Here is a 14,395-nt window from a genome sequence, read left to right as displayed (position 1 = left end):
GCGAGGAATATTTTCTTAAAATTTGCTCTTCTGGGGCTGGGTGTTGTGGCTCATACCTGTAATCCCAGCACTTTGGGAAGCCAAGGCAGGAGGATCACCTGAAGTCAGGAGTTCGAGACTAGCCTGACCAACATACAGAAACCCCATCTCTACTAAAAATACAAAATTAGCCAAGCATGGTGGCGCATGCATGTAATACCAGCTACTCAGGAGGCTGAGGCAGGAGAATCGCTTGAACCCAGGAGGCGAAGGTTGCCGTGAGCTGAGATCATGCCATTGTACTCCATCCTGGACAACAAGAGCGAAACTCCGTCTCAAAAAAAAAAAAAAAAATTTCTTCCAAGAACTGTGCTATCCTGGCTCCTGTGTATAAAGAAGGAAGCCCATCAGCCTTTGAGCTTGCCTAACTGTGAAGCAGGACTTGATATTTTCAGCTTTGATTTTTCAGATGAAACTTCGAAGTGAAACTTGCAAAAAGAATTTCTCCACATGAACACAGCAAATAGAAAAATATTTAAGATACCTAAAAGTTTATTTGTAGGAAGAAATAAGTCTAGAAAATAATTTCCTAAGGAGTAAAATCACAAGTCTACACACTTTCTGGCCTTAAGTAATGACCTGGTTTCGTGATCAAATCAATAGCGTGAACCTGTACATAAGAAATAGTGAAAATTTAGAATTTATGTTTCATCTGAATCCAAGTAGTTGGAGGGTGCCAAAACCCAGACCACCCATTTACATTACCATGTCCTAAACCTAAACCTCATTGTTTACACATTGCATGGAATGTTAATAGAGATTCCTCACATACACACACAAAAAAGAGTCCATGGTGAAATCAATAATAAAAAACAAACAAAATTGCCATAATGAGACCACCGTGAGTGGGTTGCAAACATCATGAACCCAGTAAAGGTACCAGCGTTCCTTCACCTGTTTAACCAAAACCCAGGATTTCCCGAACTCATGTCAGCCCAGAGCCTTTAGTGAAGAAATAACCATTAACACTTGGGGATAAGCCCCTACAGGTGAGGAGTACATAAGCTGGTCTACATTTATTGGCTACAAAGTTGTTATTCAGTTTCCACTCTAGGTTTTGCACACACACAGTCTCATTGGCTTTGCCAAAATATTCAAAGTTAACCAACTTCTCTATAGTTAGAGTCCATTTGGGGCCAAGTTTCTTAATTATTTAATTCATGCAAAACTTATGAATTCTAAAGAAAGAATACAAGTCAAAGTATTTTTTGGCTTTGTTGTCCTAATAAACAAACAAATAAGCAAGCTATGGAATTGCATAAATCTAGTTGAATAGTATCATACCACCAGAAAATAACAGCTTCGACACCACCCTAAAATGTGTAACTATGCCTCTGTTCAACACTTTTAGATTTTGAAGCTAATACCAGAGAACTTCACAAAGACATCTAAAAAATGGGTAACTAAAACTAAGAATTATTGTGAGATAGTAATTATCTGCAATAGAATTTAAAATTGAACCAAATATTGTAATATGAGAAAAATGCAATGATAATAATGGTGTGTTAAACATACTTTTTAGAAAATTCAGATCATGTCTTTGAGATTCTGTTTTTTCCAGGTAGCAACTTCTGTATACAAACAGTTGTAATGATACTATGTTAACATACGGCACCTTAATTCATTAATACGCTGTAGATCACAATGACATCCTTCCAAATTATATTCGATGAGAATTTGGTCATAATTAATCTATATAAGGTAGGTTAGTCTATACTTCACTGCAGTTTTTTTTTTAATGCTCTGTGAAAATCACAAAAGTAACCATTAAAATACAATGAGCAGCTGTTGCTTTGTAATGTTGTCCTAAGAGATACTCACTTGTCTGTGGTGTAAAAGGTAGACAGAGTACATGGCTTAAACTTGTTTTTCCCTGATCCTGCTGTAATTCCGGCACAGGACTAAGCAGATAGCACAAGCTTAACTCAATAAAACTGACTGGATCAAGGGAAAGTTTTAGGGCCTGAAGAGTGTCAGCCTCTTCGTCCTTGTCATCACCTCTGCCAGCGAGGTCCCAGGACCCCAGGGCAGTGTGGAGCTTCAGGAGATCCCTAGTGGAACAGTGACTCCGATGCAGGCAGTCTTCATGTTCTGCTGGGGTTGTACCCCGGAGATGCTGCACAGCACAGGGCTGCTGGTTGGTGGAGAGGCCCCTGCTGCTAATCACAGAAGACTGTAATGTCACAAGCAGTTCCTATCAAGGCCAGGTCAGATTCGGACATATGTGCTAGTAGGGGATTTTATATCCATATGGAAGAACCTCCAATAGAAAAACACCACAGCTTCTCTCCATCCCACTGCAGGGGAAGAGATGTATTGATTGGTGAGTTTGAAAGAAGTGGGTGAGTTTGGGCCGGGTGCGGTGGCTCACGCCTGTAATCCCAACACTTTGGAAGGCTGAGGCGGGTGGATCATGAGGTCAGGAGATCGAGCCCATCCTGGCCAACATGGTGAAATCCCGTCTCCACCAAAATACAAAATATTAGCCAGGCATGGTGGTGTGCACCTGTAGTCCCAGCTACTCAGGAGGCTGAGGCAGGGGAATGTCTTGAACTGGGAAGTGGAGATTACAGAGAGCCAAGATGGTGCCACTACACTCCAGCCTGGTGATAGAGCGAGACTCTGTCTCAAAAAAAAAAAAAAAAAAAAAAAAAAAAGTGGGTGAGTTTGAAAGAAGTAGCTGAGCAGGGTGATTCAGTCCCTTCTGGTCCTGTTTCTTTTTCTGGATCATCCTGGCCAAAGAGAGGGGACTCTCCCTCCAGTCACCCCTGCTGTGCCATAAATGGTACAAAGTCATGCCTGGGACTGAATGGGTACACTTTCCTAAGTCAGGACTGAAATGTTACAAGCTGCAGATTCTGAGTCACATTCTCCAATGGGCTTCATCAGAAATAAAGCTGCTTTTGATTTTTCTGCCCCTTTTGAACCTCGATTTATCGGACTGTGCCTTGCTTTTCAGCTGGTTCTTGATTGAGGAGGGCAGACAAGGGGTGTTTTATAGTGATCTCCTGCAGCTGTCCTGCCCCTTCACCCTGACAGCGGTAGCCCTTGCAGTGGCCTCCACCTGTGCCTCCCCTGGCTGAGAAACCGTCCAACCTCCTTTCTTTCCCCTCCCCCATCATCAAAAGCAATCTTTCAAGTGTCTCACTTCCTGAGGGGCCTAATTGCAGTTATAATGCCATAGGATTGATCAGAAAAGTTAATCCCAGCAATGTGCTATCTTGCCAGCATCTCATCTCTGACTCAGGATTTTAAGCCTCCTTGGAAGTGGGTATCTGAAGAGGGTGCAGAGACCCTTTGAATGCACAACCAAAAATGCAATTTGCTCTCCTCATTGAGAGATCTGGCATTGGTCCAGATTCAAAAGACAGAGGATGCTAAGCTTCTTGACCCCATCTCCTCTCAAGAACAAAACATACAGTTTAATAACATTGTTTTCAGAAAACATAGAGTTATTTTGGGGGCCAGGCAAATTCCTTTACCTTTTCTCCTGGTCTTCTTGGCTGTCACTTGCTTTGCTTACAGACAGCAGCCTCTTGTCTCGAGGAACCTGGAAACATCACCAACCATCAATAAGATGTACATAGATGCAACCATGACCATGTTCAGAGCTGGACACCAGCATAAGCAAAGAAACCAAAACGGGATGTTCTCCGGGAAATGGTGGAAAAGTTGCTATCACCAGGAGATGTTAAAGGCGAGTAGCCTGAGTGACAATGATTATGGAGCCAGAGACAAAGGGTTGGTGATAAACATATGGCCACAGCAGACATGATTCAGCTGCTCACTGCTGGCCTAGGTGACTCTCCCTGGACCCGAGCACCTCTCATGCACTCCCTACCTTGGGAGTGGAAGAGGGGAGAGAAGCAATGTGAGCAGAGGTGAATCTAGACTTGGGTGCCTTTGATCAGACAGAAAACATAATGGAGTTACACAACAAGTGTCAGCATAAAGAACAGGGATCTACCCTCCTCTCTGATAAGTGCTGACATGGTGGGGGTGCTTAGGCACAGGGGGCCGTACTGAGCTAGCAGCGGGGGGAAGCATCCAATATACCTGGGCCCCCCTTTGTCCACCTTCCTACACAGCTTGTGGACTTGCTTCCACAATTTTGTTTCTAAATACACTTTCATTATTGTCTTAAAACTCCTGATGCCCTTTGGGAGGCCGAGGGGGGCGGATCATGAGGTCAGGAGATCAAGACCATCCTGGCTAACATGGTGAAACCCCGTCTCTACTAAAAATATAAAAAATTAGCCAGGTGTGGTGGCAGGCACCTGTAGTCCCAGCTACTCGAGAGGCTGAGGCAGGAGAATGGTGTGAACCTGGGAGGCGGAGCTTGCAGTGAGCTGAGATCGCACCACTGCACTCCAGCCTGGGTGACAGAGCGAGACTCCGTCTCAAAAAAATAAATAAATAAATAATAAAATAAAATAAAATAAAACACTCCTAATGCCAACACATTACCTGAAAGATATTGAAAAAGTGCTCACTGAAAGAAGGGCCATCCCACCAGCCGTGTCTCTGACCATCACCTAATCGCCTGCTGCATCCTAGATCCTTTACTCCGCCACAGTTTTCAAACACATGAATAAGTAGGCTTGAATTGGGTTGGTTTACTGAATTTCTTTGTGTATTTTTCTTTATTTCTTTTTCTATATCTCCAGATCTTCCTTCTAGCCAAACTCCTTTGCACCCAAAAAGCAACTTTTGCTTTCTTGAGATGAAAGAACATTCACGAAAATCATCCCTCTACTGGAGTCCTCTAGCAATTCCTGTGATTTCCACTTACCTGAATACGACACAAGCCCAGACACCTGGCTTAGGGTGGGGACAGAGCAGAGTGGCCAGGAGTCCAGACCTAGAGCCTGCTTGCCTGGGTTCAAATCTCAGCTCTACCACTCAGTAAACTCTGTCCCACTTTCCTCATCTGTAAAATGGGCATAACAATAGTCCCTCATCTCACAGGTTTTTAGTAAAATTAAATGAGTTAATGTAATTTTCAAAGCACTTGGAGTGTGTGGTACTTTATATTTGTTAATAAAAAACAAAATAAATCAATTATAAATCGTTCATGTTAACTTTCAGAGTCTATACTATATCAGGCATTGCTAAACACTGGATAGAAAAAAGATAAATGATAGTTCTCATCATCTATTGAAGATGACAGATAAACATACAATTTCAATACTCAATACACCTGTGTTCATTGCAGCACTATTCACAGTAGCCCGCAGGAGGAAACCACCCAAATGTTTAACAGCAGATGAATGGAAAAACAAAATGGGGCACAGCCATACAACGGAATACTATGCTGCCTTAACAGAGAATGAAATTAAGGTGCATGTTGTAATATGGAGGGACCCTGAAGACACTACGCTAAAAAACTAAGCCAGATACGAAAGGACAAATATTGTATGATTCCACTTAGATGAGGTACCCCAGAAGAGTCAAATTCATAGACAGAAGATAAAACAGAGAGGACCAGCAGGTAGGAGGATAAGAAAGGAATTATTGTTTAAGGAGTACAGAGTTTTCTGTTTGGGAAAAGGAAAAGGCTCTGGAGATAGATGGTGGAGATGTTTGCACAACTATGTGAATGTACTTAATGCCACAGAACTGGACACTTACTAATGGTTAAAATGGTAAATTTTATGTTATATATCTTTTATGACAATTTTTTAAAGGCATTAAGGAAGAAGTAAGTGTTTAAGGAGACCCCACAGGCATAAAAATAGAATGAAATCATGTCCTTTGCAGCAAGATGGGTGGAGCTGGAGGCCATAATCCTAAGCGAATAAATGCAGGAACAGAAAACCAAATACCACATGTTCTGACTTATAAATAGAAGCTAAACATTGGGTCCACATTGACATAAAGATGGGAACAACAGACACGGGACTACTAAGGCGGGGATGCAGGGCAAGGGCTGAAAAACTACCTTTTGGGTCCTATGCTCATTGCCTGGGTGCTGGGCACAGTCGTATCCCAAACCTCAGTATCACACAATATATCCATGTGACAAGCCTGCACACATACCCCCAAATGTAAAACAAAAGTTGAAATGATAAATTTTTTTTTAAAAAAGGCCTGCATATGTATCCCAGAGCTTAAAGTATAATAATTTAAAAAATAAAAATAAATAATAAAAGGGGGGAAGGAGAAAGAAATTCTACTGGCATTGAGATTAAAAACATAATAAACTGGAAAACTATACATATATTAAAAAAAGAAGACCTGCCTCCCCAGCTCTGCCTGCTGCTGTACCCTGAGTTTATGACTCACCCACCCCACTAGAGAGCACTTAGTTTCTCTCCTAAAGTGTAGTTATCCCTATAGTGTTTTAAAAATTTAATGCCCCGTGATATGAGATAAAACTGTGCTACTGACAGGATTCTCTGGAAGCCTAGAGGGTGGAGCTCCCCAGAGGGGCTGAGCCATAGGTAGGAATTTGTAAGGTGGATGGAGAAGGCTTTCTAGCCACTGGAGCTGCTTATAAAAAGGTTAGAGGACAGGACAGAACAAGGCATGGCCGGCATGAGGAATGAGTTGGGGGAGGTGTGGCCTCAGAGATGAGCAAAGGCCAGATGAGGAAGGGCCTCTGAAGCAGGGACAGATGGTTTACTTCTTTTGTCATGTGCTATGGCACCATCACATTTTTCTTGACTGTCAAGCTTCCCTTGCCCTCTCCCCTTCCAACCAGGTGGCACAAAGTCCACTGTGCCTCTGAAACCCATCCCCCACCCCTGGACACCAGCCTCCAGGCTCAGTCGCCAAAGTCCTTGCTTGGGCTGCACAATCACTCCTAACTGGTCTCTCCTCTCCTTCATTTCATTCCTGTGAATTATTTCTGGATCCATTAGGAAGACTCAGAGTGGTCTGCTTAAAATGTAGTCTGACCTTGACGTGTTGCTATTATACTTAAAACACTTGAGTGCTTCCCATTACTCTCAGGTAGGTAGTCTCAAAAACGTCTCCCATCTCAGTGCAGGCAGCCCCTGTTTTTGCTTCTCACACTTGGGCCAACTATATTTATGACCATGCAATGCTCCTTCTCACAAAAGAGCCATCACACGAAATCCTCTCTGCCTAGAACATGTCCCACCCCTCCTACACCCACACCACAACCCATGCCTTCTCCAGGCTAACTTGTGTCCATACTTTGAGTCCTATCTAATTTTATGTGTCCATGATATGGCAATCTCTATGTCCACCTTGTCATGGTTATGTTCTCAGTGCCTGGAATGTAGTAGGCCCTCACTAAATACTTATTGAAAGAATCAGTTGATCAATGAAAATGGCCTGGAAAAGGCAGGACCAAAGAAATAGAAGAATAGGGATTCCAAACACTGAAACGTGTTAGCAACCCCCAAAGATTCATGGAAGTGAATGTTATTGTTGCCAAGAGTCCCTGATGTGAGCTCTGCGCAGACACCTGTGCTCGGTCTAAGGTGCTAGGCACAATACTATAAAGGTGGTTATTAACGTGCGGGTTTGCTCTTCTTTGAACCATGCTCTTTTTTGAAACTTTGGCTTTGCAAACCATCTTTAGATAAACTGAGAACTCTGAACTTGGTCTCTTCCCTTGAGTCCTAGATGTCCCTTCCTGGACATCTTGCAGGCACATCAAACTCAACTCTTTATTATTCTTCTCAGAGCCTTTATTCTGTACTCTCTGCCTTGATTAATCCAGAAATCATCTTAGGCATCTTGCACTTAGTTATGAACTCCCCTCACCAACTCTCTGTCTCTCTGTCTCTCTCTTTTCTGTCCTGGTCTGTGCATGTGACAGATCGTCCTCTACTCTGGCAGAGTAGGCATTGTTTCCTCTGGAAAGCCGGTGAATTATCTGGGAGGTTGTCAGTCAACCTACTGCTCTTAGAACATAACCCTTTTAGAGCACTGACCTCCATAAATCATGGTTGTAGGTTTATAGCACTGTGTTTGTCCTGGACTGTGATTGTCAGTGATCTCTCTGAGGTAGTGAAATGAGTCTCACCTGCCTTTAGATATCCAATATTTATCCCCATTGCTAGGAGGTCATAGCTACTTAGTGAATATTTTTTGGGTGGGTGTGTAGGTGAGTGGGTGGATGGATGGATGGACGGATGGATGGATGGATGGATGGATGGATGGATGGATGGATGGATAGATGGACAAACAAATCAACCAACAAACTGGTTTCCAGCAGTACTGGTCAGTAGAACAGATAGAAACCAACTGACCAGGGAAGCCTATTTTTCACTACAGCTAGAACCAGATGATGATAAATCAGCTCTCTCAAGAGGAAAATAAAGTTACATAAAGTAAGTCAAAACATTTTTAAAATATCTGGCTAATTGAATCTGTCACGTTTTTCTGTCATGCCTGAAATTCATGGAAAGGTTGCACAACTCTGGAGCTATTATTGGTAAATAGTTTAAACTGGATAGAGAACTGAGCTAGAATTTTAGTCTCTAAATTATGACAGATTCTATACATTTGGATTTTAAAAAATAAACACCACTTGATGAGTAGGCAACTTATTAAGCTCCAAATGCATACTTTTAAAATTTTTAAGTGGATTCAAAAAAGGGCATTTTGTAAATGGTAGACATTGTAAAACAATGGATATTAGGAAACATACAGGATTGTCCTATGATCTTGGGTAAATTCCACTGAGTTGCGGAACTATAAAATGTAAAACCTGATGGACTTCGCTGCAATGATGCTGTGGTGACAGTTATCAGATGCAGGTGAAAAGACCTTGAAATTTATGAAGTATTACGAAAGGTATGCCTTCGCCACATTCACAGGACAGGGACCACCATTTCTGGAGTGCCTGCGTGTGGCTCATGAACTCCTCCCTGTGGACAGAGTCCACGACTGTCCCCTCGGGGATGATGTACTCCAACTTCAAGAGTGAGGAAAAACAGTTTCTTTGACAAAAATAGAATCAATTCATACTCTGAAGAGGCATAGAAAGTCTGTAAAACGTAAATGATAACATGGCAGCAATTTTTACAATAATTTAACTTCCCAGAGTTTACACAAGTTTAGACCAAACAACCAGAACTGCTTTGTTTCATTAACATTTCACTTGACTACAGAAAAAGGTCCAGCCTCAAGGGACATTTAACTTTGTTATAACTTTAACACCAACATATATAAGCTGTGAACACCCAGGGAACTGAAAAGGGCTTCAAAATGATCATTTGAACAGTGTTTGAAAACAAGACCAATTCTTTCCAGAAACACTAAAATGTTTCAAGCAAAAATATAGCAAAGCTCATGTGAAATAAAAGCAGCTATGTAACTCCAGTAGTCCACATGGTCTTGGAAATATTAATTCAACAGAAGGAGTTACAGACTTGGCTGCAACTTGAGTTTTATGTAAACTCCCTACCTGGTATCTCAGAATATTTACAGAAAGCAGTATTTCAACTTTCCTTTAAATGCTAGCAAATATATAAGAGGACAGGTAATCTAGGTACCACATTTACTAGTACTTAATCACCCATATTTACTAATACTTAATTATCCTTTGCATCTGTGGGAAATAAAATACATTGCCTTCATAAATTACTAATTATAGACTGGACGTGGTGACTCATGCCTAATCCCAGCACTTTGGGAGGTCAAGGCGGGTGGATCACTCGAAGCCAGGAGTTCAAGAGCAGCCTGGCCAACATGTGCAAAATCCCATCTCTACTAAAAATACAAACAAAAAATAAGCCAGTTGCGGTGATGTACATCTTAGTCCCAGCCATTTGGGAGGCTGAGGCAGGAAAATCGTTTGAACTCGGCAGATGGAGGTTACAGTGAGCTGAGATCATGCCACTGCACTCTAGCCTGGGCAACAGAGCAAGACTTCATCAAAACAAACAAACAAAAATTACTAATTATGTTTGTTTCGGGGTATGCTTCTCTTTCTCACTAACACAAAAAAAGAATTGTCATCAAATACAGATATATGAAATTATATCCATTTCATAATAACAGAATAAAATCTATTTTTAAAAAAATAAGAACAGGCCGGGCGCGGTGGCTCAAGCCTGTAATCCCAGCACTTTGGGAGGCCGAGGCGGGTGTATCACGAGGTCAGGAGATCGAGACCATCCTGGCTAACACGGTGAAATCCCGTCTCTACTAAAAATACAAAAAATTAGCCGGGCGAGGTGGCAGGCACCTGTAGTCCCAGCTACTCTGGAGGCTGAGGCAGGAGAATGGCGTAAACCCGGGAGGCGGAGCTTGCAGTGAGCCGAGATCGCGCCACTGCACTCCAGCCTGGGCCACAGAGGGAGACTCCATCTCAAAAAAAAAAAAAAAACAGAATAAGAACAATATATTTCTCCTAAATATAATTAGTATATTTCTTCAAAGCCTTATGAAAACTATTAAGTTACATATTAATTTAACATTATAAAATTACAAACAGGCCCGGCACAGTGACTCCTGCCTGTAATCCCAGCACTTCGAGAGGTCGAGGAGGGCGGATCACGAGGTCAAGAGATCCAGACCATCCTGGCCAACATGGTGAAACACCGTCTCTACTAAAAATACAAGAATTAGCTGGTCATGGTGGAGCGTGCCTGTAATCCCAGCTACTTGGAAGGCTGAGGCAGGAGAATCGCTTGAACTCGGGAGGTGGAGGTTACAGTGAGCCAAGATCTTGCCACTACACTCCAGCCTGGTGACAGAGCGAGACTCCATCTCAAAAAAAAAAAAAAAAGTTACAAAGAGAAGTTGTAAAGATCTGAATAATCAAATCAGGGTCACTTTAAAGATATATTTATAGATTTTGAAGATCAATACAACCGTCAGGTTTTGACTATTTTTTTAATCATAGAAGAAAATCACTTTTCAATTTCTTTCTAAGGATGAGACCAAAAACAGTTAAGCCCTCAAGAAGTGGCCCAGTACACGAAGCAGCCTAATTTGATGAGTTCTGTGCTTCCCAACTATCCTCAATACGTTTTGAAAATTTTCAGTTTGAAACATTTATAATTTATCCTTGCATTTCTCAAATGAGATCCTCAATCAGAAAGAATGAAAACTATAAAACCACCACAGCCAGAAAAGAAGAAGAAGAAAAAGCCTACCATGAAATCATTTTGGTTTTCACCCTTTTTTTTTTCCAGGAATTCCCCTTCACTGTAGAAAAAATAGCCTTACTTACATGCAATGTAGTTTAGGCCTCAAAGCATCCTTTCATCTTGAACCCAAGTCCCCCAAAGTTAAGGTCCTTCTTGCTATGTCACGAGTCCTGCTGGGAGTTTTATGCCTTCATAAGAGGGTGGTCACAATCTGCCAGTGCTGGCTCTCTTGATAAGTGGGAAAGTCAGCCTAGACTGGAGAAAGCCTAGACCAAGAGAAAGCCCTTCATATATTTCTCCAGCACTTCCTAACTGTAAAGGATGCATTTATTTGAGTTAGCAATATCTTTATTTAAAATACTCTGGATGGACCTACCTGTCAGTCACTTGCACCTGCCACTCATACCTTGTTCTCCATCTTAGATAAAGCCTCACTTTGTTTTCAATAATCTCCCCAAGGAGGAATCCCTCCTGAGTGTTTTAACGGGAAAGAAGTTGGAAAAGAAATGTGTAATTTTAGAAAACTCTGGCAGAAGAGTAGGTGTGGTGGCCCTGCCAGAGCTGGTGGTGGGAGATGTTTTGAAAGCATGAGAACTGTATTAGGGAAGCGACAGGAGACAATAGCTTGCAAAGTGGAGGCTGCTGGAAGTTAACAGGAAGTCGGAAGCAGAAAGGAAACAGGAAGTAGAGACCGAAGTTTACTAAAAGGGAAATTATCTCTCCTGCATGATTTTGCCGAAACCTCTGGTTTTTCCATGATGGAGGGAGAAGGGGAGGTGGGATTCAGTTCTTATTCTAAAATAAGAGTTCATTGTGCCCAACCAGCAAAATAAACACAGCCATCCTCACATTTGTGCCAATGCCCAGCATCAGCCAAAGGTGTTTACAATCAAGGCAGGTAATAAATCTCATTCAGTAAATACTTGTCAATTTTTTACACTTCAATAATTCAAAAGGAGCAGGTCATACCAGGCATAGTTCTTTATGCTGGAGAAAAACTATTGTTTTTTGTCTGATTTCCTGAAATACTCCTATTTTATAGGTAGTATATGGCAAGTAAATTTTTGAAATGTAAGTGCTTTATATTTATTTTGCCTTAAGAGTTTTCCAAAATAAAAATTTACTACTCATCAAAACAAATGGAGAAAGTTAGGGTTGTAACAAAATTAGGTATTGAAATTGCTGCAAACGTCTTCCACAAAAGTATTTATCAGAATGTTCCTTTTAAAACTGAAAAATCTAGAAAACCTGAATGTTTCTTATAAATAGAAAAATCTAGAGGCAACCTAAATGTTCAACTACTGAGCAATAACTAAATTATGGTATAGCCACTGATATGATTTGGCTCTGTGTCCTCACCCAAATCTCATCTTGAATTGTACTCCCATAATTCCCATGTGTTGTGGGAGGGACCTTGTGGCAGATAATTTGAATCATGGGAGCAGTTTTCCCCATACTGTGCTTGTGATCGCGAATAAGTCTCACAGGATCTGATGGTTTTATCAGGGGTTTCCACTTTTGCATCTTCTTCATTTTCTGTTTCTCCTGCCACGTAAGAAGTGCCTTTTGCCTCCTGCCATGATTCTGAGGCCTCCCCAGCCACGTGGAACTGTAAGTCCAATTAAACCTCTTTTTCTTCTCAGGCTCTGGTATGTCTTGATCAGCAGTGTGAAAATGGACTAATAAAGCCACACAATGTAATATACTTCATTCAGCAAAAATAATAATCCTAAAGTAAACATGGTAACAAGGAAGTATTTGTAATATAAGAATAATATGCAAATAATATTTATGCATGTGAACAAAGAACACAAAAAATATTATCCCAAAATGAGCACTTCCTCTGGGTGGGTGATAAAGTTGAGCTTTGTAGATGGGGAAGCAGGGGGCAATGAGAACAGGAAGAGGCTGAATTCTATATTGAGTTTGGAAATGCTATTAGTTCCCTGGTCTGGGATGAAGAATCTATTCCTTCTTCCCACCAGCAAACGGATGTCCTGGAGCAGGAAGAAGAGAAAAGTGGAGGCTGGGGACCTACCTTGTAGTAGTCATAGAGCAGGCCGAGGGCAGCAGCACTGTCCTCATCACCATTAATGCTCATCATGGCCTTGGTGGCCGCCGTCAGGGGATTCTCCAAGTATGACTTCCAGGCTTCATCCTCACTGGTGTAGGCTCTTCGGGTATTGAATGGAGGGTCACTGGGCATGGGCACTAAGGCCACTAGTCTTTTATTACTGTAAAAACAAGAGAAATGGGAGGTTCATTATCAGAGAGAGCAAATTTCTTACCCCTAATAATATACACATTACATGACTACAAACCTTAATTTTTATTTCCCCAGAATGGGGGAGAAGGAAGGGAAGAAGATTAAAGTTAAAGTGACAACTGATTTATTTTTTTACTGTCTATGCAAAGTAATAAGTCTTTAAAAAGTAGTCCCAGTAGTATAAGTTGGTATTATGGTTTGAATGTTCATCCCCTCCAAAACCTAAGTTAAAATTTCATCAGCATTGTGGTGGTATTGGAAGGTAGGGCTTCTATGTGGTGTTGAGCCCACTCCTCTTTAAGAGGTGTTTAGGTCATGAATGGATTAATGCCATTATCCAAGGAGTGGGTTCATTGTGACTGAAATAGCTTTGCCCCCTCTTGCTCTCTTTCCATCTTGCTCTCTCTTTACCCTTCCATCTTTCTCCATAAGATGATGCAGCAAGAAGTCCCTGGTCAGATGCTGCCCCTTGATCCTGGACTTCCCGACCTTCAGAATTGTGAGCCAACAAATTTCTACCCAGGGTCAGGGATTCTGTTATAGCAGCACAGACAGTTGGTCCTCTTCAAACTCAGGGCTCTGTATCCAGTCATTCTAGGGGCCAAGTAATTTTATTTATTTATTCTTTTTTCTTTTTCTGAGACAGAGTTTCACTCTTGTCATCCAGGCTGGAGTGCAATGGCGCAATCTTGGTTCACTGAAACCTCCACTTTCAGGTTCAAGGATTCTCTGCCTCAGCCTCCCAAGTAAGTGGGATTACAGGCGCCTACCACCATGCTTGGTTAATTTTTGTATTTTCAGTAGAGACAGGGTTTCGCCACATTGGCCAGGTTGGTCTCAAACTCCTGACTTCAGGTGATCCATCTGCCTGGGCCTCCCAGAGCGCAAGGATTACAGGCATGTGCCACCATGCCTGGCCTAATTGTTCTTTATTAATGAATGCAAGAATGGAACCCTAAGAGAGAGCATGTTTCATTTAATTCTCTGAGTTCTCATTATAAATAAATGCAAGACA

The 14,395-nt window shown here is 41.7% G+C and overlaps 1 protein-coding gene across 10 annotated transcripts in view; it reads right to left on the bottom strand.

The window, feature by feature from the left end:
* GRHL2 (grainyhead like transcription factor 2) overlaps positions 1-14,395 on the bottom strand; it is a 184,709-nt gene that overhangs the window by 119,038 nt on the left and 51,276 nt on the right. For all 10 annotated transcript variants that reach the window (XM_065519483.2, XM_073999234.1, XM_065519484.2 and 7 more), the window contains exons 2-3: positions 13,153-13,348; positions 3,522-3,589 (exon numbers count right to left, since the gene is read on the bottom strand). In XM_065519483.2, coding sequence (XP_065375555.1) covers positions 3,522-3,589; positions 13,153-13,320 — 236 coding nt within the window. In that variant the 5' untranslated portion in view covers positions 13,321-13,348. The remainder of the gene's footprint in view (positions 1-3,521; positions 3,590-13,152; positions 13,349-14,395) is intronic.

This window comes from Macaca fascicularis, chromosome 8, assembly GCF_037993035.2.
Source record: "Macaca fascicularis isolate 582-1 chromosome 8, T2T-MFA8v1.1".
Lineage (NCBI taxonomy): Eukaryota > Metazoa > Chordata > Mammalia > Primates > Cercopithecidae > Macaca > Macaca fascicularis.
The sequence above is the reverse complement of the archived record's forward strand: the minus strand, read 5'-3'. Positions and strand labels throughout refer to the sequence as shown.